The sequence below is a fragment of the Dermacentor variabilis genome, chromosome 11, assembly GCF_050947875.1.
Source record: "Dermacentor variabilis isolate Ectoservices chromosome 11, ASM5094787v1, whole genome shotgun sequence".
Classification (NCBI taxonomy): domain Eukaryota; kingdom Metazoa; phylum Arthropoda; class Arachnida; order Ixodida; family Ixodidae; genus Dermacentor; species Dermacentor variabilis.
In genome coordinates, this window is record NC_134578.1 from 56,586,037 (window position 1) to 56,610,343 (window position 24,307).

The 24,307-nt window shown below is 45.6% G+C and overlaps 1 protein-coding gene across 1 annotated transcript; it reads right to left on the bottom strand.

Annotated features, from left to right (window-relative positions):
* Positions 1–24,307, bottom strand: LOC142564594 (bestrophin-4-like). Its single transcript, XM_075675651.1, has 10 exons — positions 23,902–24,307; positions 19,514–20,100; positions 18,637–18,771; positions 14,757–14,923; positions 12,155–12,309; positions 10,310–10,528; positions 8,551–8,631; positions 7,157–7,308; positions 6,461–6,697; positions 1–4,781 (listed from the first exon to the last, which is right to left on the bottom strand). The coding sequence occupies exons 2-10, from the start codon at positions 19,690–19,692 to the stop codon at positions 4,289–4,291; spliced, it is 1,818 nt and encodes a 605-aa protein (XP_075531766.1). The 5' UTR covers positions 19,693–20,100; positions 23,902–24,307; the 3' UTR covers positions 1–4,288.

Sequence of the window (24,307 nt, forward strand, 5' to 3'; positions counted from 1 at the left end):
TAGCAAGGCTTTCAAGAAATTTATTTCAGCACGGCAACAGTTTAGCAACGCAGGTTTCACATGTTGCGAGCTTTTACGGCAGACAACTTCTCCTGCAAAGGGTAACCGCCAAAGTTGCTGAACGCAGTGCAACCAAAGAGCCTCAGATATCTCTCAGCGATGCCTTGGCGTGCTGAAAGTGTACACAAAGGCTCGGAGAAGTGTCTTTGCGACATGCAAATGGGCATGCGCCAGAAACCACAATAACAGATGCTGTCGCATGAAATCAACGGGCAAAACCGAGAACTGCTCAGGTGTCTCAGTATATTGTACGCTTTCACAGAAAGCCCCATATCTGCATCTTCGTCATTTCACTAATCGGCTAGCCGGATGTAAAAGATCCGTAGTGAACATTGAAAAGATTGCATTTAAACAGGAACATAAAAAAAAAAGAAGGAACGGAAATGTTGAGAGAGTCACGGAAGTCATCACATGATGCAACCCGCCTGGAGCTTCAGCTTCTTCAGGCGAAATGTTTACCATTACAAATGCAACAAGCAGCCTTTCAAATGAACAGAAGGGACAACACTTGAACTACTGTGGATATCTACTTGAGCACAGCCACGAGGGTTCTGTGAAAGTAAACCATATGGCTCTGCTGGGGCAAATGTTAGTTCTGGTTGTGCCATAGTGCAGGATCGGATAGCTAGTGGCGTGTTGTTCCTTTAGCATGAAATGGCACAAGTGACAGTTCTTCTTTTTTTTCATCATTTGTGTCAACAAGCAGTATGAACACGAATTTATTCCCCGTAGTATTCGTGATGTCTTGTGTGCTTCTTTTGGATTACAACTGCATAATGTCATTCTGTTGGTTTCTCCTACGTGGCCGTACTAACGTATTGTGTAGTTATACCCATTTGCAGGAAAATAAATTTGCACTTGCAAGCCCAATGCTTACACCATGCTAATCCTGTCCAATTTCGGTGTCCGTGTTCATGTGTGCTGCAGATATTTTCATATCATTTGTGTAACGCTGCATTATTTTGTATTGTTCATAACCTTTACATATCCTCTGTGACCTTTGTAACATTTCATGATAAAAGAACTCTGGCAATCCCCTGCTACAACCCTACTTGATGTCCAAGGATTGCCCTAAGCATAGTGGATAAAGCAAGGGATGGTGTTGCAACAGCCCTTGATCCTGTGAGAATGAAAAAAAATATTTTTTGAGGATGGCAAATTTTCGGCCAGTTGTTTACATACTATAGAAACATTTTTTAAAAATCATATCCTGCTAGAAATCACTACAGCTGCTTGGCTTTACTGTGTAGTTGCCATGAAAATGTGGAGTAATAGCAGCAATCATTCCCATACAAACTGAAAAAATTTTACCTGCTGCGTTTTGTTGGCCCACACGACCAATTACAGCCTAGCATAATATTTAAAGCTTCCCAAAACCTAGGCAATGTTGGCAGCCTGCAACGTCAATGAACGACTGTTTAATTCGCGCACAGTCTTGGGCATGTCGTCGGAAATTGGCAACACTCGTAAACATGTGGTTTCGTTTGGTTAAACTTGCAGCTACAGAAACACTGAAACAACAACAGTGCCGGAATTTGACATATAACAGGTAAATAAATAAGAAGCTCAGCACATATGATGTTGCATGGATACTCTCTTGAAAACTGCATATCATCATTGGTCAGACAACAAATGAGATGCCCTTTCCCTTCACTTCATTTGCAAGGAGCAAAGTCCCACTTGTAAAACAGATGTCCATGGTCTGTTCAACTCGCGTGAACATCTACACGTATAGAGAGATGCATTACAGGCATTGCCCGTGCTGTCCACACCAAACTGCCCATTTGCTGCAGTTACACCGCTACCTAGTCTTTCTGCCAAATCATACCCTGCGCAGCGCTAGCAGCTTGTAAAAAAACCTAGTCATACAGAATGACTTTGTCACCCCGTCTCTTATATAAATAACTTACCAGAGCTATGTCAATCTCTCACCTGCACATGAGTGGCGTCGCGTTTCTAGAGACGTTACACAGCATTAAAACTGCCAACCAAAACGGCTTTATTTTCCTTCTCTAACAGCTTCCGCAGTGCTATAGGCAAGGAAACAAGACAGAGGACAACACCCAAGACCCTGTAAATGGGGGAAAGAGTGTCAGCGCTCGCTCCAAAATAAATTAACACCCTTTGACATTGCAAGCAACTACTAAGCGTATGTCATGAAAGTTCAATGATGAGAAGACTTCAGCATCTGCAAACTTGCAAGTTATGAACGGGTGCAATGCTGCAGCAGTACATTGCCGTTTACTTGCAAGAAATGTTGGAGGACGTGCTTCAGGTCTGTCTGACCTCAAAGCTGCCAATGGGCGCCGACAGCTTCACCACTCACACCAATAGGAATGTCACCATCCCAGATTTTATATGATGATCTGCTGCGTTGCAGCATTGACAGTGGCTCCTCCGACAGTTACCTTGCCTTGAGGATGCCAAAGATGACAGAGATGTGCTGTCGACTTGCAAAGGCATCGATTACTGGATGCTTCAAATCAGTGCAGGTATGTTGCTGGTCAAGCTGATTCACCCACTGACAATATTCTGATGAATGAATCACCCTCACATCCGCACGCAAACAACTAGTCTTGCAGCTCACTCGTGCAGGCTGTCGCGCCGACCTCACACCACGCTCCTTACAAGCATAACTTGACAGTGAAGTTTTATGAAACGTGGATGGTCACTTGCTTCTTCATGCCTGTTGACATGAAGCAGCTTCGGTCAATTTCACCGGTGATTTCACCGGTCGCAGAGGCGGCACAATGGTTGAATTATGCATCTTTGTGGAAAAGTAGCATGAAAACAATGTGATGTCCACAGTTGGTTTGTGAAACCAAGCCACAGTTCACTGGAACACCCACGTAAGGAGGATCACGTGTACATACACAGAAGGCCGACACGTCAATTCAGGAGGAAACGTGTCAACAAGTTCAGCAGCAACTAAAATGTTTCTCAATATATTCAGTGATAATAAAATGTTCCACTGAATGAAAAGAAAAAAAAAACATCTGTTTCTGAGAACTGCATCACAAGTTAGTGCATGTCACAACACGTCCACTGCAGTCTCCACACAGTTTAAATAATCACAAACAACTGGACACTTTCACACGCTCGAAAATATCACCGACAGACCTGTCGCATTAGATCTGCTCCTTGAAGTCGACGATAGATTAACACATAGTCATTCACTGAGCAGGTTTGTCGAGATCGACTTGGCTCGGGCTGAGTGCTGTTTCGGTGGGTTGAGTCGTTAAGTGTGGCCCTGGTACCTTACTGGAAATGTGACCCTTCACGAAGGACTGGCACAACAGTTTTCACGTGCATTACTTGCTTTTCCGTCGCCCACTGAGAACACTTGCACATGAGTTAGTACTCATAAGCGCTTGCACATTAAAGCTGAGAATGCTTTCATATGAGTTGTCCAAGAACACATGTACTGTGCCCCTTCATTTCTAAGAGACTTGTAGACACTTAACACCATGTCTGTCTTCATGTGCAAGCTTCTTTCCTTTTTTTTTTTCATTATCAGCAATTCATTGTGCATAAGATGAGCCTTCCTGGGCAGGGGTCTCCCTTAACTTGCCACACTGAAAGCCTCCATCATACGTGCAGTGAGAAATTTGCACACAGTAGAGGTTTTGCTTGCTTACTTTGTTTTGCCTAGTCCCTTTGCAAAGGGCTGTAGGAGTGCATCAAAAAGCATTTGCCCTTATGTTTGCTCTGTCTCCTCGACAGCTTGCTTGCATGTACAACTATGTAACACAGACAACCTGCGGCTGAAGGTGCTGTTCTCTTGCTGCACTCTTTAAAGTGAATGACATTAAGTTTTTCACATTCCAACGATGCAGTGCCCAGCTTTCAACATCACCAGTGTGACCTCTCTCTGCATTGCAAGGCCACAGGGATGCTTTAAGAACGATTCATGGCCACAACTGCTCTCACAGCTTGATAGAGGCAGATGAGAATTTAGTGCCTGTGCAGCAGTAGGTCATGCAGGTTATGCTGCAGTGTCTTGGAATTTTTCAGCATCAGATGTCTGGCAAGTGCAAAATGTTTGACATGGCAGGCCATGTGCAGGTTTTTGTCATGATGGTTGTCAGTTTTGTGACTCGGGCAGAAGTTGCTCCACTCAACTCTTTTTGGGTGCTGCCCATTTGGCACCTGCATCATTGCGCTGCCCTCAAAGCTGACCACATGCTCGCAAACCTGCCAGCACAACAAGCCGACTACTGCCAGCACATTATGGTGGCAACAGCTGAGTGTAGCTGTCAGCACTGCACTGACTGTTTTCGGCCAGCAGGCTTTCGGTTGAACTGTTTGGCTCGTACGGCGATGGCTCTGGCTGTTCTTCCATTTTCTTCTCGTGCTGCGATTCCTCAGTCTGCTTGGCTTCCTCAAAGGTCACAGTAGGCGTTGCCAAGTCAACAATGACAGACTTTGGCACCGACTCCTTGATGGTAGGCCTGTCTTCTCCACGCAGCAGCGACCGGCGCTCCTCGACTGCGAACTCGTGGCTGCGGTGGTCGAGGCCCTCGCAGAGGGACACAGTCCGCGCGTTGCGCCGGCTCAGTTGTGGGCGTGACACAAAGTGCGGCACGAGCGGATGCTCTTTGACCTTAGGTGATTGCGGCAAGTTGTCGTTGCTGCTGCCGATGATGAAGTTGAGAAGACGGCTGCCCGTGTTTAGAATCCGCAGTCCTGTCTGTGTGGTGTTGTCAGAGGTGTTGCGAGTCCTGCAAAGCCACCGAGGTGGAACAGGTCAAAAAGCAAAAGTTACACCACAGAGCAATAAAAGAAAAACTGAGAGCGCCTAATATATCAGCATTCTGATGTTTATGAAGATATGACACATTATGAGATATGGGCAGCCCAAAAAATACCGACACTGTTCTTTTCACATCTTGGTAACAGCTGGGAACTATTGGCTACAAACACCCATAAGCTTTGAGGCTGAGTGAAGGCGCTGAAGCATACTGAGGCTTTTGCCCAGGTTAACTTTTCTTCGGTCATGTCTTACCAATGCTGAAAAACTGCTGAGCTATGTTGTGCTACATGATGCACTATGTATGAGTGAAATTTAGCCTTCTCCCACAGCTGAAAATTCCTGTGGCAGTATCAACTGGTGTCTTCCATTACTAAGCTGCATGGCTCTCTCAATATGACTCGCTTGCTATTGGGACACAAAGTATAAAAGAATCAGAGCACATCCTATAACACATAGCACATGCTGCTTATGATTGACAGCTTGCTCATGCTCAATACTTCCCAACAGTCTTTGGAAATCTGCGGCCCAGCAAAAATATCAGACGTTGCATTGTGTTTTCCTGCCATTTAGTTTCTTGTGCTTACGTTTCACAGCTCCAGGAGCAGCTGAAAGCTTCATCGTCATCATTGGCCCACTTCATGCATGCTTACTGGAGGATGAAGGCTCCCCAACCAAACAATCTCCAGTTAGTCACACCCTGTGCGAGACGACTCCACCACACGCCTGGAAATTTTCCAATCTCATCACACCATCTAATACCCTGCTACCATCAACTGTTTTTCCCTTTCCTAGAAGCACATATTCTCTTATTCCAATGGACCACTGGCTATCTCTTATAAGCATTACAGCACTCGTCCAGTTCCACATCTTTTTCTTACTCGTAGCCAGAATATTAGCTACTTGTGCCTATTAGCTGCCATATTCCTATCTCTTAATGGTATGTCTACACCTTTCACAGCATTGCTCATCATGCAGTCTTTGAACTACTTTCAAGGTTCTTTATTATTTTCTCATTATTGGTCTCATAGGCTTGTACTGGGAGCATTCAAAAATGCATTACAGCAGAAAAAATTTGCTCCTAGAGCTTTCATTAGCAGTTTCTTGATCACATACAACTTATATATAGTTTTCTTTGATGCTGAAACAGACAGGTGCCAGACTGCAAGATTGCACCAAGAAGCAAGATATCTTTAGGAGAAAACTCTCTCTGCCACTACTAAATCATGTCATGAATAAGGCACACCCCATACTCTCCAGGCTAGTGTACCCGACATGGCAAACTATCACAGGCACCTAGCGACCTTCTGAGCTATGCCTCCGAGATCTTACTGGCACATGCTGATGTAATCTTGGAGGCCATAACTTGACTACTTGAGGACACTGAGCAAGATAACAAGCTCTGTAGCTGCTATGCAGAAGCGTGCTTGTTTAAGTGAGCAGATGACATTTGGCAGTGCATTCCATGCTCAAAGCACACCGGTAAGTTACATAATGTCGCCTCAGCGCTGTTTGCTGCTTGCTGCAGGAAATTGCACTTCTTGTCATGCAAGCCTTTACAATGCCGATCGCCCATGCTAACATGGGCAGGAAGCTTCCTTTCCTAAACAATCATTGCTCCATGGTCAGCAAAGAGTGGTCACTACTCACGTGATGAGTGGGCTGTCAAGCAGGTGATTCGAAATGGTGGACAGTGGTGCACCGTCTGGTGGCTGAGGCTGAAGGTGCAGCGGCATATGGTTGAAATGGGAACTGAATGGCCCAGGCACGGGTTGCACATCTGCCGCGTTTGGCGGTGATGTTGGCGGGCTCGTGTACTTGTGCTCATCATGGTCCTCCTCCAAGATGGTCTCCATGGGAACAAACTCCGACTCCTCAGGGTCGACACTGCAGTGGGGAAAAAGGGAATTCCAAATGTTGTGTCATGTCTGCACTTTTGTTCCACATGTGGGTACCAGAAGCCTGAGGGAAATGATAAAAGCATGTAGCATGTAGAGATAGGTACTTCTTTGGCCTATGAGCAATAGAACAGTCGAGCATTGCTTGATGTGCCATGAGCACATAATAGTTATTTGTCTTTGTGGTTCTTTCTATCAGCGTATCACTACTGAAGTAGTACGCTAGCGCACTTATGAATTTCTTTATAGGTGCAGTGAGGTCTCAGAATCAATGTCTGTACTATTCAAGTGTACTTCATCAAAAACATCAATTTCACAGTCTATAAGCAAGCTAACTGCTATGTTGCTCCTGAAGCAATTTGTATATGACCTAAGAGCCCACTAAAGCCAGAGAAAAGCTTTAAATGAGGAAAGAGCAAAGCTATGCTAGGGATGTGGCAACACTCACTCGAGGGTCATGGCCGAACCCAGGTGTGGCTGAGTGCGGAGGTTCACCGAGGACTTGGTGTAAGGAAGCTGCGGTTCTGCCTCATCCCAGTAGATATCGCGCACCAGCCGGGGGTGTCGCTGGTGCATGTCATCAACGATTTGAAATGATACCTGCAGGCCCCAGTGAAAACACCAACATTAGAAGAACGAAAAGAGGTATACAATATTGTCATGTTGTAGTGACAGTAAAGAGTAAAGGACAAAAACTGCCAATAGCGCTGGTAAAAAATGAAATTTTTTTTAACTTGTGCCCTGCAGAACAAGCAACACTCAAAGCGCAACGATAGTGGCGAGCACTGTCATTGATTGGTCATCGAAACCTGATGTACGGGTCAAGTGCACTGACTATTTATATGACTCATCGTATATCCGAGCAGAATCCCTGGTGCTCGCTTATAATTGGCAAAAAGATTTGCGAAATTTCGTATACACTCTTGCTCTGAGGCACGTCTTGCTCACCTTGTAACAGTGGTTAGATGATGAAAAAACTGTTGCAGAAAAAAAGAATGTATGTGTGTGAACATTAAGGTTCATTGTCATAGCATATGCAAATCGCAGTGAGCCTTAGGTGTGAGCCTTAGCCTTAGGTGCTAAGCACCAGGTGTTGTATAAAATCGCACATAAAGTACTGCACTTTGAGCTGATTCACTCGCTTCCTTGACAGTATACCTGTTGCATCACCTGTCAATGAGGTCAGTTAGCATTCACTGTGATGAGGAATGCCTCATTAGCATTTGAGCTGTCAAAGTGTCATCCATTTGGAATGAAAGCCTACAGGATAATCATACTCATTGATAGATAGCTGGTAAATGTTCATTAATGTATTACTATAAAAATATCTATAGATATCTGCGTTGGGAATTATGTTGGCCACACTTTCTTCATAAAGCAGAAGAAAGTTGTACTTATGTACCATGTGCTTCAGGTAGGAGGATCTGATATTTTTCGAGGCAGTGCGTTAGAGATGTTAATGTCTCCTTTTTTGGAGATGTATGACCACCAGTGGTGGACGTCAGTAAACTAGCGATAATCACTGATAACCAAGCAGTAACTAAGACTTGCTCGTAAACTTTTTTAATTAGCTGCTTTGGGATATGCATCGAAATTGCGGATTTGGAAGATGGCCAGCCCTGAAGGCATGTCCACTTAGTAGGAATCTCGAAACTAGCAGCAGTTGTGACGCATCGTTCCCCAGAGTGCAAAGAAAGGTGTCGGTGTTCCTGTTAAAATTTCCCACCGAAGCCTCCCTTTCACAGTGCGGCACAAAGTTAAGCGGGACACCCCACTGTGTTTTGCCATGGAGTGACAGAAAAGCCTTGCAACAGCCATATGAAGGAGAAGGAGCCCACTTACCTGCAGGTTTCTGTCAAGGCACCAGTTCAGCTCAAAATCATCGTCGTCTTCACCAAACGGGTTTATGAGTTGTTCTGCCACCTGCGACACACATCAGTTGCACAATGAAGCTGTTGATGTGCTACAGCATGAAGAAAAAGAGGTACGGCGAGACATAGGCTTGAAGCACACAAAATTGTGGTGATATGACTGTGAGGTGGTAGTACACTGGGTTGGTGATATTATATACGTTTCATTCTATTTCAGTTCTACTGTACCTATGTACTGCAATTTGCTTTTCACTAATTTAGGCTAGTTGGTAGATCACACTGAAGCTTTAAATTTTAGGAAAAACAAAGCACGGCATAAGTATGCAACAGTTCAGACCAAGATGAAAATTTTGCAGTTATGTTAGATTGGTGGTACATTAGTTAGTTGTCCATTATTCTATCTGAGAAGTTCACTGGTTTACAGTTACGTGCAAGCTGAAATCCACTTGTACAGACTGCACTGGAATTTGGGGGTGAATTTTTAATTGTTGACATTCAAAATGACCGAAGCGGTGGTTAATTGACTAACACTTGTCAGGTGGCCGATTGATCGCAGTTTGTCAGCTTGTCTGCATTTTGTGTCAACTGACAGTTCTCATTAACAGATGGTCCTAATTGGCAAAAAAAATTGATTTGGAATTATAAGTTGTGTGTGTTGTGGCACTTTAGGAAATGAGGATGGCACTGGTACAACAAGCAACTGTTCATACATGCCGTAGGCTCACTTTCAAACGGATCCAGTCCCATCTTGTATATCTGATATCAACACGTCTGAGCATGCAATATTTGGGCATACTGATACTGTGTGACTCGAGGATACAACTCCACCAATATAGCCAAAGAGTGCCATCAGTATTAACTGGTGCCAGCCAAAAAAAAACAGATTTAGGATTATGTGTACTGTGCAGATAGACTGTACACAGCTGCAACGCTGTAAACAAAAACGAAGTTCAGTGACCATCATGTGACGTGGTACTTTGACCTTGTCTTCTTTGTTGTATGTAATCCATCAGGAGTGTTGCCACCTACTGGTGTGAAGCGGTCGTAGCACAAACTGGTATCAGCATCAAAACATACAGATTTGAGCATGTTAGTGTTCTGAAGGAAAGAACATCATTAGACATGCCAGACTGGCAGCACCAAGTGTCAAAATTAAATTTTGGGTTTTACTTGTCAAAATGATGATATCGTAATGAGGCACACCGTAGCGGGGAACTCCGAAATAATTTTGACCACCTGAGGCTCTTTAACGTGTGCCCAGAGCACGGTACAGAGGCACTTATGCCCCCATCAAAATGTTGCCGCCGCGGCCGGAATTTGATTTTGTGTCTTGGGACTTGGCTGTGCAATGCCAAAGCTGCCATGCCATCACAGCAGGTGGACTGCATATCTGATGAAACAGGCAGGGATGAAGAGTAGGTGGGGCCATGTTGTACAATGCATTCCCCTAGCACTCGTTACATATCGGCACTTAATGGTTCCACTGCTGACCACGAACTGGCCGTGTAAACCTGTTAAAACTGAAGATGGTTGAAATCCAGCTGATAGCCAAACTTTCACGTAAGGCACAAAGAGCCAAGGTTGGGGCACCAGTTGGTTGCAGTACGTGTTTATTGAGGTGCACTACTGGCAACAAAAAGGAAAGGAAAGGACCTTTTCCTTGCCTGTGTGTAACTCGGTAGTGCATTTCAGTCGGCGAAACTTGAGGCATGACGTGCAAACGTTCTCACCTTTAACCAGCCCATGTAGAAGAAAAACTGCAGGATGGTGAAGACCGGGATGTACAGGTCAATCTCATCACTCGAAGAACTGAGGTACTGGCGGCCCATGACGGTGGCCAGGAAGTAGGTGTAGATGGCCAGCGTCACCACTTGTGTGTAGACCAGGGGAATGCTGATCCAGTCATAACTGTACAGCATGCCACAGCAGCCTCTGAACTCGTGCATCTCCTATGGGGACGGAAGAGAGAAAAGGGCGGTCAGTGACTGGCACGCAACTGGGAAGGTGGACGGTCGCTTCAGAGGCAAAAGAGACCGCCCGCCACCGAGAGCGGCGTGGCCGGGACAGTGTGGTCTGGGCAGCTGCGGGAGCTCCCTGGAAAGAACTTCTGCTGGCTGCTTTGCTTATCATTCAATGCACGCTATCTGCGGTGTTGCAGCACTGCTAAAATTCAGGCTTTAAGGTACGAAAAACTCGGCGCTATTCCCAATGCGTAGCAAAAAAATTTAGACGTGGTGGCTGCAGGTATATATGCAGATCGAACATATAAATTTCTGGTGAGCATGCCAACCACATAATGGATGTTCTTTTTATGCGTGAACCATTTCTGTATCCTTGGACTGATTGAGGTGTCAAGATTGACATCAAAGTGGTGCTATGTGTATTGCCATTTTTCATTCAGGAAAACAAATTTAGAGTTCAAAGGAGTAGCTAGAGAATGGTGCTGGAGCACCTTTGAGTGTTTTGTCCTTAACTTTAAACAAGGACCTGTAATTATGGAAAGCAAATGTGAGATTACTATTCCAATTGAAAGGCTGATTGTTCTATCGATGTACAGAACTATACTGTTACATGTATCAGTTGGTCTGCTTAGGCATTGTAGTAGACCCATCTGTTGTGCTATTAGGTGCAGCAGTAAAGTTTCTATGCTACACACAACCGTGATATCCATAATACTTTTATTTGCCCCATTATTATTAATGTGTTGCTTTATGCCAGCGCAAGGTAAATGTGTAGTAAGTGTCCGGCATTGGCTTACTTTGTAGCACAAATTGTCAGCAGGCCATTGTGAGTCTGTCCTGGGAAGCCCTTTACGAGACATTATATCACCTAAGCAAGCCATCCATGCTCTTGTTTAAATTCCCGTGATACAACACAGGCTTAGAGTCAAGGCTGTGGACAAGTCTGAGACACTGTAGCGGCTATGCCCTCCTGCCTGTCCTCATTATCACTCCTTTGCTCCCTTTGCCTTCCATTTTTGCAGAGTAGCAGGATAGAGCAGTAATACATGACAGTGACCTCTTTCTCCGCCTTCTCTTAAATAAATTTCCTTTCTGTCTATCTCATCGTCTCATACAGTCTCTGTGTCAACAATCACAGCCAGCAGAGTTCCTGCCAGAAAGCCCAGCAGTGCCGCAAACCCATCACCAGCCACAATCTTCCCGTCGGCATGGTGCCCTTTGGGAAGCAGCCGGCGAAGAACCACAGAGGTCCATTTCCAGGGACACCACCGCTCAAGAGAGATCCCTGGGAACCAGCTGAGCAGTTGTTGCTTACACTGCTCGCTCTCTCTCTCTCCCTCTCGCTTTCTCAGCCTCCACAGAGCAACATCTTCAGTCAGATGATCATCGGGGGGAAGCATGATGGCAAGCTGTGGTGGACAAAGAGGCAGGTAGGACACGTGAAACCAACGCCGGCCCTGGGTGGGGGGAGAGGACGAGGGGCACCCCGTGCCACAGCTGGGGTAGGGGAGGTTCAGTACCCCGAAAGGCCGGCGTTAGGGGTTTGGCATGGCAAAAGTTTCTCTCGCTCGATCATTCACGGCCAGTGTTTTTTGTTTAAGGCTGTGGCCACACCTGGAGCAGGTGCTTGAGCAGGATGTCATCCTTGATGCGTCCTTCCTTGCGGGCACGGACGGCCAGCGCGACGAACCACTGCGCCGGCACCCACCACTTGCCGTGGGCCACCGGGATCGAGTCGTACACGCGCCGCTCCTCCTTGGTCATCAGGCCTGGCAGGGGGACAGGGAGGGGAATGCAGTCGTTTTTGGTCACGTCATTCAGGTGAGTTGGCAAACTCCTTATAGAATTTTGCCAGCTAAAACAGAGCAACGTATTCTTAACAGCGTCCTGCAACGGCAGCCATCATTCTCGTGGAAATTTTAATTTTTTTTAATGCTGCATGAGCTAAGGCTTTTCTGTTAAAAACAATTTGCTTTAGTAGTAGTGTTTATTTACATACTATCAAGGCCCGAGGGCATTACAGAGAGGAGCTTTACAGAGGAGCTCTTGATTTCATCATGCAAGGCATGCGGCATTGGTCATGCGTGATCATTTGCATATATTGTTGTGAGAGTACACCTGTTGGCACCTGTGTGGCAAAATGTAACCACCTGCCTATCCTCAACTAAAGTCTTTGTGATCCAGTAATGGGATTAGATTGATACGAAGTTTTAACTCAGGCCCAGCTCTAGTTTTCCAGCACATGTGAAATAAAGATATACAGTGGTTAGATGTATAACAAATCTAAATGAAGTTCGTTGCGCATGTGCTACCCATGTGTGTGGCATGACAGAGCAGACCAAACACAATCACATACACCTGTAGTGTCTTGGCATAATATTTTCGCAAATAAAGTTGTTTTCTTTTTGGTCTCTCCTACACTGATGACCATTTTATTGCTGTTAGAATATTATAGAAACTAAACATGATCCATGGCAAATGACATGCATTTGCTACCTCATTTATGGGAGTTTTCTGAAAGCACTATTCAGCAAACAAGCTTGTACACTCTTAAGCTAAATATGATGCATCTACTTTGGCTCTTTTAAACTGTCAGTTAGGTGATGTTTCACAGAAATGCAATATCTGTCTGTATTGAAAACACAGATGTAGCTGCAACATTGTGCTTCAATTTTCTAAAATGTTGCGACAGTCATTACCATTTATCAGATGCCCAAATCAACCATCAGTCACCAGAACTTGACGGGCTTTCTAAAATGCCCTGTTTGATTCAAGTTGTTTGAGCACCTGCTTGATAAAAGCGTTTCCTGCGTTTTATATATAGTTGAGTTGGAAAATCACACATGAATGCCTCCTTTTAGGTCAAAGGATTTACATAAACCAAGAAAATGAATGTAGAAATTTCTACTTCTGATTCTGCCAGCATGTGCAAGATAACATATATACAAGTGGATGGAACTACTAGTAGTGTAGATCTTTGTAACTGTGTGTAGCAATACTATGTTAAGATTAAATAGACTTAAACGACTACCGATCTTGAAATGGTCTTGTTAATGATGCCATCTCAAACTGGCATGAATAAATCATTCGAAATAAAGGCTGACTTGTGTTTACAAACAAATCTGGTTCCCGTGTGACATGTATGGCATTGTGAAAGCGACGCAATGTGTTTTCCGGTTGACTGGCACAATAACACAATGCTTCCCATAAATTTCACGGCTCGTGCAAGCACAGCACGCATGCATAGTGCGTCATAGGTCATGGCAAAAGCGTTGCCGCGTGACATCACAAACACGAGCTCATTATCTCATATTTTTCAATCATTTTGCGTGCAGCATGGTCCGTCTGGTACTGTAGAATAACATGCCTAATAAAGCTAGCTCACAGCAATAAAAGCAGTCAATTTACATTGTGCAAGACAACTGCATGAAATAAAACAGTGAGTTGTGCAAAAGATAATGGCAGTCATTGTGAGATCACAATTAAATGCAAATTTTTTTAAAAAACACATTAGCTACATCTATGCTGGCACTAGATACTCCTGCGTGTTCCTTGCTTTCTTGCATAAGTTCTTTAGAAAGAAGACAAGGTAAATTTACATGGTATATGTATATATTTGTACTAAATGGGCATTACAAATAATTCAATGCATCATAATTGCATGATATTTTTGCATTTCTTGCATTAATTTCCTCATTCCATTGTGACGCCTGATATTTTTTTCCGCACCCTCAGCTTTTTTTTTCATGTCGAGCTTTCATTTGTTTTTTTGTGTGTTTTTTGTGCGCAAATGCGTCGGTGTTGTCTTCCTTCACGTCAACTTTGGGTGACACGCCTTTCATTTTTTTTATACCAAGAGGTGAGGTAGGCCGATCACGGAGACAGTACAGTCTATAGTGCAATATGGTTAATTTGCAGCTATATTTTATCACTAATTATGACTGCACCATTAGCTTTACGTGCTCTACGACTAATTCTCACTTGTCTCGTTGAGATCTACAACTTGATACCTCTTGTGACTCGCTACGATGTTCTGGAGGCACTGAAGGACTGTTTTCTGACCAAGAGGCCGGTAGATACCGAGATCCCATGCATGTCAAACCCATGCGAAGTTACCAAAAAGAAAAGAAAGAAAGTAAGAAAAGGCCTTGTCTTCAAAACAGTTCTTCTCTTAGCCCACATTTCTACACAATGTAGACTACAATTGCTGACTCACCAGCTTCCTCCATATGGTCGAGCGTTGGGAAGCGTTTCTTGACAGCTGTACTGATGCCTTGGAAAGTGAGCGCTGACAGGAGAGACAGGTAGCGGGCCATTGTGCGCCGAATTACGCGGCCACGCTCGTCAGTGCCGTTCACGTAAGCTGCTATGGCCATCACCGCCCTGCGATACGAGACGAACATCCGACATGAACTCCAGCATATATGTCACCATATCATTCTAGTGAAAACAGCAGGGAGGTTGAAAAAAAAAAATATGAGGACAGTTAAGCTCTTCTTGTGAGTTGTGAATGCGAAAGCATTTATGTCCAGCTGAATGGCACTGAGCAGTCCTTCAAGTTTTGTGCAGTGAGTAGTGTACCGTAGCGGTAAGGGCTGTCCGAGTTGGCAAGTAGCAGCCCGCGGTGCCAACACCACAGGCCACCGGCGTTTTGCATGATGAGAGACCAAGGAAGTAGCAGTGGTCACCAAGGCTGGCAGGCATGCACAGCAGATATGCCCAGTGGAGGTGAGAGAGATAGATAGATAGATAGATAGATAGAGAGAGAGAGAGAGAGAGAGAGAGAGAGAGAGAGAGAGAGAGAGAGAGAGACTGCATGCCAGCTTCAGAGGGTGAGAGCACGGACGACGTGGCATCGCGGTGATGCGCTCTACCTCACGCAACACCTGGCACGGCACTGTGGCAGCAGGCATTTGCTTTCGCCCGCTCTGCTCCGTCGAGGTGTGTTCGTGACGTGGTGTTGCAGCCAATGGCAATGCGAGTTTAGGTGCCGTTTTCCAGCTACACACGACAGATGCTGGCTTTTTCGCTCAGTGGGTCATTTGATGCTTTTGCATCACAAACTATGTTCTCAACTGATGTTATGGCTACTGAGGTAGTGACAGCGAGGAGATAATGCTGTGAGTACAGGTACTACAAGCAATTTGTGCCAGTTGCAGTGATGCATTGCAACGTGCCAACTATGTAGAGGCAGCCCACCAACAAACAAGAGTTGTCAACTGCTGGCTGTTCCAAAAACAAGTAGCACTTTTGCCCTCTGTGAAGCAGTGGCAATGATAGCTACCACATATACTACGCATACTGACATTCGCACTGCTTTCTGCATCACTCCCAAAACACATCTGCAGTTGCACATCGACAATCTGCTGTAGAGAGTCACAGGTTTCGCTTCCCTATTTTCTCTGCTGAGCTTCATTACTGATTGCTGACAATGCCTTATTTATTTTGCTTTGATGCTGATTTATTAATGTCTCATTCACTGCAGCATGCATTGCAACAACTGTGTTATGAGGTAATGCAGGCCTCAGTGCTTGTACAGCTCCGTCACCCTTGTATCACTATTGGAGGGTGTGTCATTTCATTTAAAGAGGTGAAGGTGCCAAGTGTTCTAACAGCAGAGATGCCTTCTTTTCTCAAAAATATTTATTCTATCTCCTGCATGGCAACATGATGATGATGATGATGATGATGACCATTAGGCATACTAAAATGACGACCTACAACCATGACATAAAGTAATGTAGGCAATCTATGGTGAGATTGTGAATACTTGTTTCAAAATGTCTTTTTGTCATTGCAAGTCATGATTTGCTTTGTCGGCACCATAATCTTACTTGAAGCCCTTAATGACCTCTTATAATAAAAAGGACAACAATAAATAGGATAACTGTGGATTTATTTTAGTATTTTCAGCTTGACATCAGGTGTCAGGGCTAAAACAAAGCTGCAGACATCCCTTTACTCTATACTTCAAAGAACTCTATCCAACATTAGCATCTTTATGTGCTGACTCATTACTTTTTCGTTGATTACTGGTCGTTCAACTCACATTTGAACTTGAGCTCCGTGTCAGTATAACAACATGGCAGCACAAGAGGCGTGTAATTAAAATTGCACACCAACAGCTGCTGATGTACACACGTGCCCCTTCACATCAGAAATGGCCCAGTGACAGGGAGACAGATTTAGATGCTGCACTCTCTGCCTCCTGGCATTTATAGCACGTCTCCCCGGTTGTCTGATTTCTTGGAACAGAGCGCTTGGTTCCTCTGTGACCTGTCTTGGTTGGCGCAAGTATGCACACAGCCGTTGCCTGGAATCATTGACTCTATACCCTTTGCTTTGCGAGGCATGTGGGCGGAGCGACAGCTGCTCATCACGCCACTGCTCTGTCTGCACGACCCGCTCTGTGTTGGCGGTGTTCCCATGATTAAAAGAGTTGTTCCTCTACCTCATATTAGGTTTGGCACGCACATCCTTGTTTGCACGTACTGCCAGTAAAAGGTAGTTGATGAGCATTAGTATTAATGTTTCATGGGCCCACTAAATATGTTGGCGGTACATGGAAGAGGAGTGTCAAGAGAGGTTATGATTGCACTACTACCTAACTACTAACAGCTAACAGTGCATAGACATTCAGATGTTGCACAACTGCTTGTGAATGTCTTCTGTATGGTGTGTGTTGTACACTGACAGTTTGTGTATATAAAACATGGAGCAGAAAATAACCAAGCAATCAAGCTGCCTCTCTGTGTTTTATGTAATTTGTGTGCATCTAATTTCGTTATTTAATAATTTTGGCGTCCCATTGTTTCATATCAGTGAGCTTTACCATTGTAACATTTTATTGTGTGGAACCAGCTGTCTGACTAGCAAGGTGACTGAAATATATGATGCATTTATATATGTATACTTGTTATGAAGCTATTAATTGTTGTAAGTGTTATGTCAGTAGTCATTTAATGGGCACCTACTATAACAATATTCACTATATGTAAAAATACAACAGCGCATATGCTCTCATATACTCTGCATCCCTAACTACATGTAGTGTTTCGGGCTGTGGTCGGTATATGACTTTGCAGAGGAAATATGCATCACTTCACTTCTTTGTGAGCCTAATCTCTGAGATACTGCACATTCTTCTGATCAAAAGGGTTAGCAATGTTTTCTTTCGTTAGTTCCGAGTCAGGACTTATGCAGGTTAGGGGAGTCAAGATATAGTGGGGATTTTTATAAAACTTGGTACAGTTTTGTAGTCTACACAGTGAAGTGCTGTTTTGCACACTTTCAAACCCGCTAATGCTTGATGGCGAACACTTCCAAACTGATCGTGATAACTAGTGAACAACACATTTAAGCAGCACATATGTATGGTAAGACTGTGTGCGCCATCTTGCATATGACTTAATCGTACTGGCAAGCACATCCAACAAGGTTCGAACAGGTTAATTCTGAAAAAGCAGTCTGAGTGGCTAGTACTTGGTTCGTGGAACTGCTAATACCATGGGGTTAGTACGCAGCAGGAATTCTGACAAGCTTGAACAGTCGGAGCAGCCACCTTCGAGAAAGTGGTTGCATGGCGTCACTGCTCTTGAGTGTGAAAGGCACGATAGGGAATATGGCCTAACTGGACCACAAATTTCGATACGGTACAGCTCAGAGCTACACAAAATGCCGTGCACGGTCAACAGCACTTGCCATCAACATAAACTGAGAAATTAACGAGAATAAAAAAAAAAAAGTGAAAACGTACCTTGCAGGAGACTATGTTAGGCCACCAGAATCATTGGTGTCTGCCAAGTCGTTATAATAGTACATGCTGGCTTCAAAGCTCGATCTCCGAGCGTCAGTGAAGGTAGTGTCATGTGAATTAGGAAATGGAGATACGCAAGGATACATTCTAGCTTACTTTGACTGGTTTATGTTTCACTTCATGTAGACGCTATACATCCAGAAACTTCACATGAGGGCATGCCATGGTTCGTAGTGGAGATGCTATTGTCCATATGGGAATGGTTCATGGGCATGCCAGGGCTAAGGTTCAGCACGCTGTGGCTCATTTACGAGCCTGTTCTGGCAAGTGTGAGACTCACTTGTCGGGCCAGGGCACATTCATATACTGCTGCCACCAGCGACCGACGACAATGGACACGTAGAAGCCAAGCACGAAGGAGAGCGGGATCAGGTCCGTGAACTTTTCACAGTACTTGGCCAGGCTTTCGAAGACGCTGTGTGAGAAGACAGAAAGGGACCAAAACTTGTAGAGTGTGACAATATGGTAGCCTATCCAGCTCCAGAACAGGAGGTGTATGCGTGTATGAACTGTGTCGTATTTTATCCAAGTGACCACTGCCAACCAAAACTATGCTAACCGAACAAGACACTTCAGAGAGTGGAGGGGTGCCCATTAGGGTGATATAACCTCCCAGCAGTCAGTATCAGTCCTGAAATTAGTAAGAAATGCTACAAAGTAAATCGATACAGGTTTCTAAGAAAAAAAAAAGAATCAACATTTGGAGAAAAAGAAAGAAAACGACTGAAGTTCTGACCATGAGGCTTTCTTTCTAAGGAACCAGTTTTTGTTTCCTTTGTAGCTTTGTGCTGCTGTAAGGTATATACTAACTCTCATGGATTGGCTCTTGTTCATGACTGGCTTGTTACAGTCAACTGAAGTAGCTAGCAGGTCTTAAGCATGAACCTTTTTGCACTGCAGGCAAACTTCAGTAGTAGTAGCAAATGTATACATATTTGATCATAAGCGCATATTTGATGAAAGTTAATGTTGATTACTTTGAGAATAGGTACTTTGAATCACTTAGATTTGAAACAAAAGTATTTGATTTGTATTCAAGATGGAATTTTTCATTCCGCTTTCATGAAATTTACAAACTCCTCATATGAAAGGCTCAGGGGCAAGGAACTATAGAAGCTAGAAACTTGTTTGGCTAGCAGATCAGTAAGAGTGCTCACACTTTTTGGTGTTCGTTGAGTATGTGCCGGTAGAGGGCGCTCAGTCCGAAGTACAAGGTGCAGAATATGATCATCTCCCGGTAGAGGAGCTTGTAGATGCTGCCGCGCCATCGCAGCAGCAGCTTGGCAAAGCCGCACAGCCGAGCCTCGGAGACGTTCAGCGAGTACGTGATCGTCATGGTGGAGGCTTGGAGCTATTCCTGAGAGTCTTCAATGAGTCTTTCGAGAGTTCGCTGCCAATGCACCCAGCGTCAGTTCAGGTTCAGGAAGTCGAGCTCTAGAGGAATCAGTGCCTTGGATACACTTCCTGAAAATTGTTTCTGCGAGGTCTGTTGTCTTCCTGGTGAGTCAGAAGAAGCCAGGAATTCCAACAGGAGGCAGCACTGGTGGCCGACGGCTCTTGTTCCGAGCCAGTCGGCACTCGCTGCAGCACAAACAGGAGACGGGCAACCTTGGTGCCTCTTGCTTCACACGGCAGCTGTGGGTCTGCCGCTTCTGTTTGTGAAGGCTGGATGAGGAGATGATGCGCCGCTTCTAAATGGCCTAGCTGCTCTTATCAACTAGGTCCTGCAAGGGCCTAGCTCACTCTGCAACAGAGATAAAGAAAAGCAACAACAAATAAGTGTGGCGTAGCAGAAGATTTGATTAGCTATGCTGTCACTACATTGGTGAAATAGTAACAGACTGCTGGGCAGATAAACAGGAACAGTTCTATGTGGAAATGTGCTGTTCTACAGATACATGTACAGAGCATCGCATTTTGTTGCTGCAGTCATACTGCACAATGAGCACTGGTGTAGCATACAATAGCTATTACATGCAGGAAGAAGCGTAGCAGAAGTGAAAGTTGCATAAGCTGGAGATTATCTCCCATCTTTTCAGTCATTGGTTAAGACCTCTTAAATTATATTCAAGGGCAGCACACACTGTGGTTCAAGAACAACTCCACCAAGAGGCTTGGTGTTAATGAATGTCGAACTATAAAGGCAGTGACATCTTGATTTTGTCATTTCTTGTCCGACCGATTGCAGTGAGATATGAAGCTGTGGCAAGAAATCTTATAACTCGTTACAGCCATGAATAAACCTAAGCAGTTTATTCATGGCTGTAGTCTGCATGTCATGATATTGTCATCTCGTCACGATGAAGTGGCGAAGTGTGTGTTGCAGTTGCACCTCTTTGAAAGAAAGCCAAATTATAGATCCTGCATCATATAGTGGTGTGGGCAGACGTGGCTGGCGAATGCCACAGGAAAACAAAACAAAAAGAGTTGCCTGTCACTGCTATACTAAGGGCACTTCTCAAGAGAAAGCATAGTGGTCATGAATTTAAAATACATTTGCATCGTTCCTTGTAGAGCTATTCACTCAAATGAAGTTTAGAATGTCTTAACCTTTGTCGCTGGGACCAACTGCAGAATCGGCGAACGTGCAACTTTACTTTTTTCCTTAATGGTTGGTATGTCCTTGTTTTTTTCATTCAGAATTGGGGCCATATATAGAGATCATACTTTACGAAAATCACTCAGAAAACGAAATATTCCTGAGCGCGAGCGCAGCCACTGCAAGAAAGCATCCACAGCGTACAGAAATTTATTTGTGTCACATAAACTTCTCCTTGTCTTTATGCTGTGCACACGTCGTGCTTTCGTGGCAACTAAGACGCCGAACACTTACGCTTTCCCCCCCGCCTCGATCATGTTCGTGCTCGGTTGAGTAGGCGACGACGTACATGCGTTGCTAGCGTAGCAGGCAACCTTCGCTCGCCATGCTTGATTGCTTCGCGGTAAACGCATTGCGTATCGCATTTGTGTCATCGGGGTCGACGCAGCCATTCAAGGGTGCAGATTTAACACGCGCTGCAATGCTTAAAAGTTCGCTATGTATATAGTACCGTGCAGTGGTGATTCGCAGCCGTGGGGTACATGTGGTTATCGAGACTTGGAATGAAACGATAACGGCCGAGCTGATGACACGCACCCCGCCCGAGACAGGCAGGCGCAGTTGAGTTGTCATGTCCGATATCACTTTTGGCAGAAATTTCATATCGTGCGCTGGTCGACCTAGCGTCGCAAGCCTCTGCAATATGTACGTCGGTGGACGTGCAAGATGGAGCAGAAGTAGTCTAAAAATAACCTAAAATAATAATAAAAAGTTCCGCGGACTCTGTAACGATCGCATGTGCGGTAATATTTGTCGCAGGCGTGGTGACGAACGTGTACTGAAAGCCACACGCTTCGTTGTCTTAACTGGGTTGGATTACCGTGAACGTGCTAAAGAAAATAAAGAAAAAGCGGCAAGAATAATAAAAAACAAGAAAAAAATATTAGACGAGCACGCGTCTATGAGCTGGAACCTGTATTCAAGAAGCACAGGCGCGCATAATTCTTTTGTTAAAAACTTTTCCTAAATAAAAAAAAATCGCTTCCTCCAGTTGTAGATACAAAAGCTTAATTTTAAATGCAGCAAACCTAATCAAAATCGGTGAAGTCGTTGCCAATACGGACGATTTCTCTGTTTATACGCACGAGCTCATCGTTACTATTATGGGCGCGCTAACCAATCGCAGGGCTCCTCTGCCAAGACCAAATCCATAATATACCGCACGGTTACTGCGATTGGCTATCGTGCAGGCACCAGCCAATCGGATTGCCGTTCTCCGTGCAAACATGTTCGTCGCTACACTCGGCCTCCGACTGGCTAATTAAGACGCCTGTAAGTTGGTCTACCGAGATCGTACGCGTTGACGCAGGCTCAATTCGACGAAGGTGCGATTACTCGGGAAACGTCACACGAACGCAATACAGCGGCGCAATTTATGCTTACCATGCCGCTAACGCTGATTATGCGCCGCTGCAACGTGGGTTGAAACGAAAAAAATAAATTATTAAAACAAAAATAAATGTCGGCTTCGCCACAGCGCTCCGGGACACAAGGAAAAGCGTAGCTCGCAGTGATGTCACAAAGGCCTACGGCGACATTTTGCCACTGCGCGCCTACGATGCTCGGCGGACTAACCGAGGAGGGAAAAAAAAGAGAATAACGCACTGCCAGCGCAGGGTATAGAGATGTAGATTTCACCCAGATGTAACAACGCGACCAAGGTGCACTCCGTGACCGGCTGCGGAGCGAACGTATATAGCACAACAAAAAGCGTGGCGCGGCCGCGTCACGTTTCTGTACTGCCACCTCGCACATGCGCCTCTATCGCCATTTTCATATTTTCCGTCCCCCTTTTCCCGCAGCATCAACCATGCGAAACCGAAACTGTCACTGTGAACGGCGCGTCGCGCGCAGCGCTTCGACGCGGCGGAACTGGTTGCGACCGGATGGGCGAGACTGCGAGGGCGGCAGCGGTGGTCGAATATAAGCGAGAGAAATCTGACGATCCCGTTTTCACTGCGCGCATGTATACGGCTTGCAGTACCCCTGCATGGGCCGGCGCCGAACAGACGGCTTAGGCCTAAAACTGGGTTACTGCAGTGTGACGCAGAGGCAGCCACCCTGAAGGAGGTAGCCATGACGGGAAACGATCCTTCGCGTCGTCCGGCGAACGCGCGCAGACATGTTTTAAGACCCGGTTTCAGTTGACATTTCAGGCGTGCCTCGGCAGCTGCTAAAATGTCAGCGCGAACGTCTGCTCGGTAGCGCGCGCTGCATCGATCGCCGGAGAGTGCTAGCTGATGTCACGCCGCAGTCGACGTATCAGGACGCTGCAGTTGGCTACAACGTCAGCGAGTGCGGCTTTGTATGTATACGTATACTTTTAAAGCAAGCTACACTTAAGAAAGATCAAACGCGCCGGTTCGGCGATGTCGCAATCTCCGCAAATGGCTGCACAGTTCAGCGCAGTGCGAGTCAACAGTGTCGCAATGCGCTGCGGTGCATTCAGGCGCCCATGGCGATTCATATGCAAAGCAAGGAGGTTTGCCATTCCGGCACTACAGTAGCCGGCGCTGCGGCGCCGGGCAAGCAATGGTGCTCGTTTAATTAATCTTCGAAGAACTCGCAGCAGGAGTCGCTGTCGTTTCTGAAAGCATAGTCATCATTTCATGGACCTTCCCGTGAACAAACTTCGCCCGAAAACTGACCGTATAGCGGACCGTTTACCGTTTCAAACCGGACGCGGCTTCGCGCGTCTTACGTAAGAATGTAAGGGCACCCGACGCCAAGATGCCCGCGTGCCGATGTAATATGCGCCGCACGGTGCACGCTCTGCGATCTCTCCGAGTTAATTCAAAACGTGGCCGTCTTTTAATGTAGCGTAGTGATGGTATCTGCATTAAAACACAAAAACTGCACGTAGCCCGAAGCCAGTGGCCACTCAGTCCCGCTTTGCATGAAAAAAGAAAAAAAATCGCGATGCGAAGAGGCAAAGGAGAGACTCACCGTGCGAAGTTGTTCCAACGTTGTAGGCAGCTCGCCTGTGCTGAGGGCAACATTTGCCCGGTGAGGTGCGGTTTTTTCCGATTCGAAAATCGGAAAACACCGAACCGACGGTGGGGCCGGGCGACGGGCTTTCCGAGAAAGGCGGGTCCAGTCAATGGACCCCGGCTTCTTGCCTTCTCTCCCTCGAAAAGCTGAACGGAAAGGGCTAGCCTGCGCGCGACTTTCTCTGAGAAGGCTCAGTGCATAGGTTACTAGTTCGGGAACCGACCGGCGTTAACGAACAAGCGAAGTAGGTAGCCGCGGCTTTGCACACGTATCTTTTCCCTGCAACACGAGGCAGAACGAACGGGCCGGCGCGGATCCCTGCTTGCGTCAGCCCCGAAAGGCGGCGGAGGCGCGATTGCGA

What these genes read in the sequence shown, in the direction of transcription:
- LOC142564594 (XM_075675651.1), bottom strand. Translation starts at nt 19,692, where the DNA reads ATGACGATCACGTACTCGCTGAACGTCTCCGAGGCTCGGCTGTGCGGC. An exon ending in AATGTGCCCTGGCCCGACAA is followed by an intron (nt 14,924 to 18,636) that starts GTGAGTCTCACA and finishes CTCGTATCGCAG; the next exon opens with GGCGGTGATGGCCATAGCAG. An exon ending in GCCTTGACAGAAACCTGCAG is followed by an intron (nt 7,309 to 8,550) that starts GTAAGTGGGCTC and finishes TGGGGCCTGCAG; the next exon opens with GTATCATTTCAAATCGTTGA.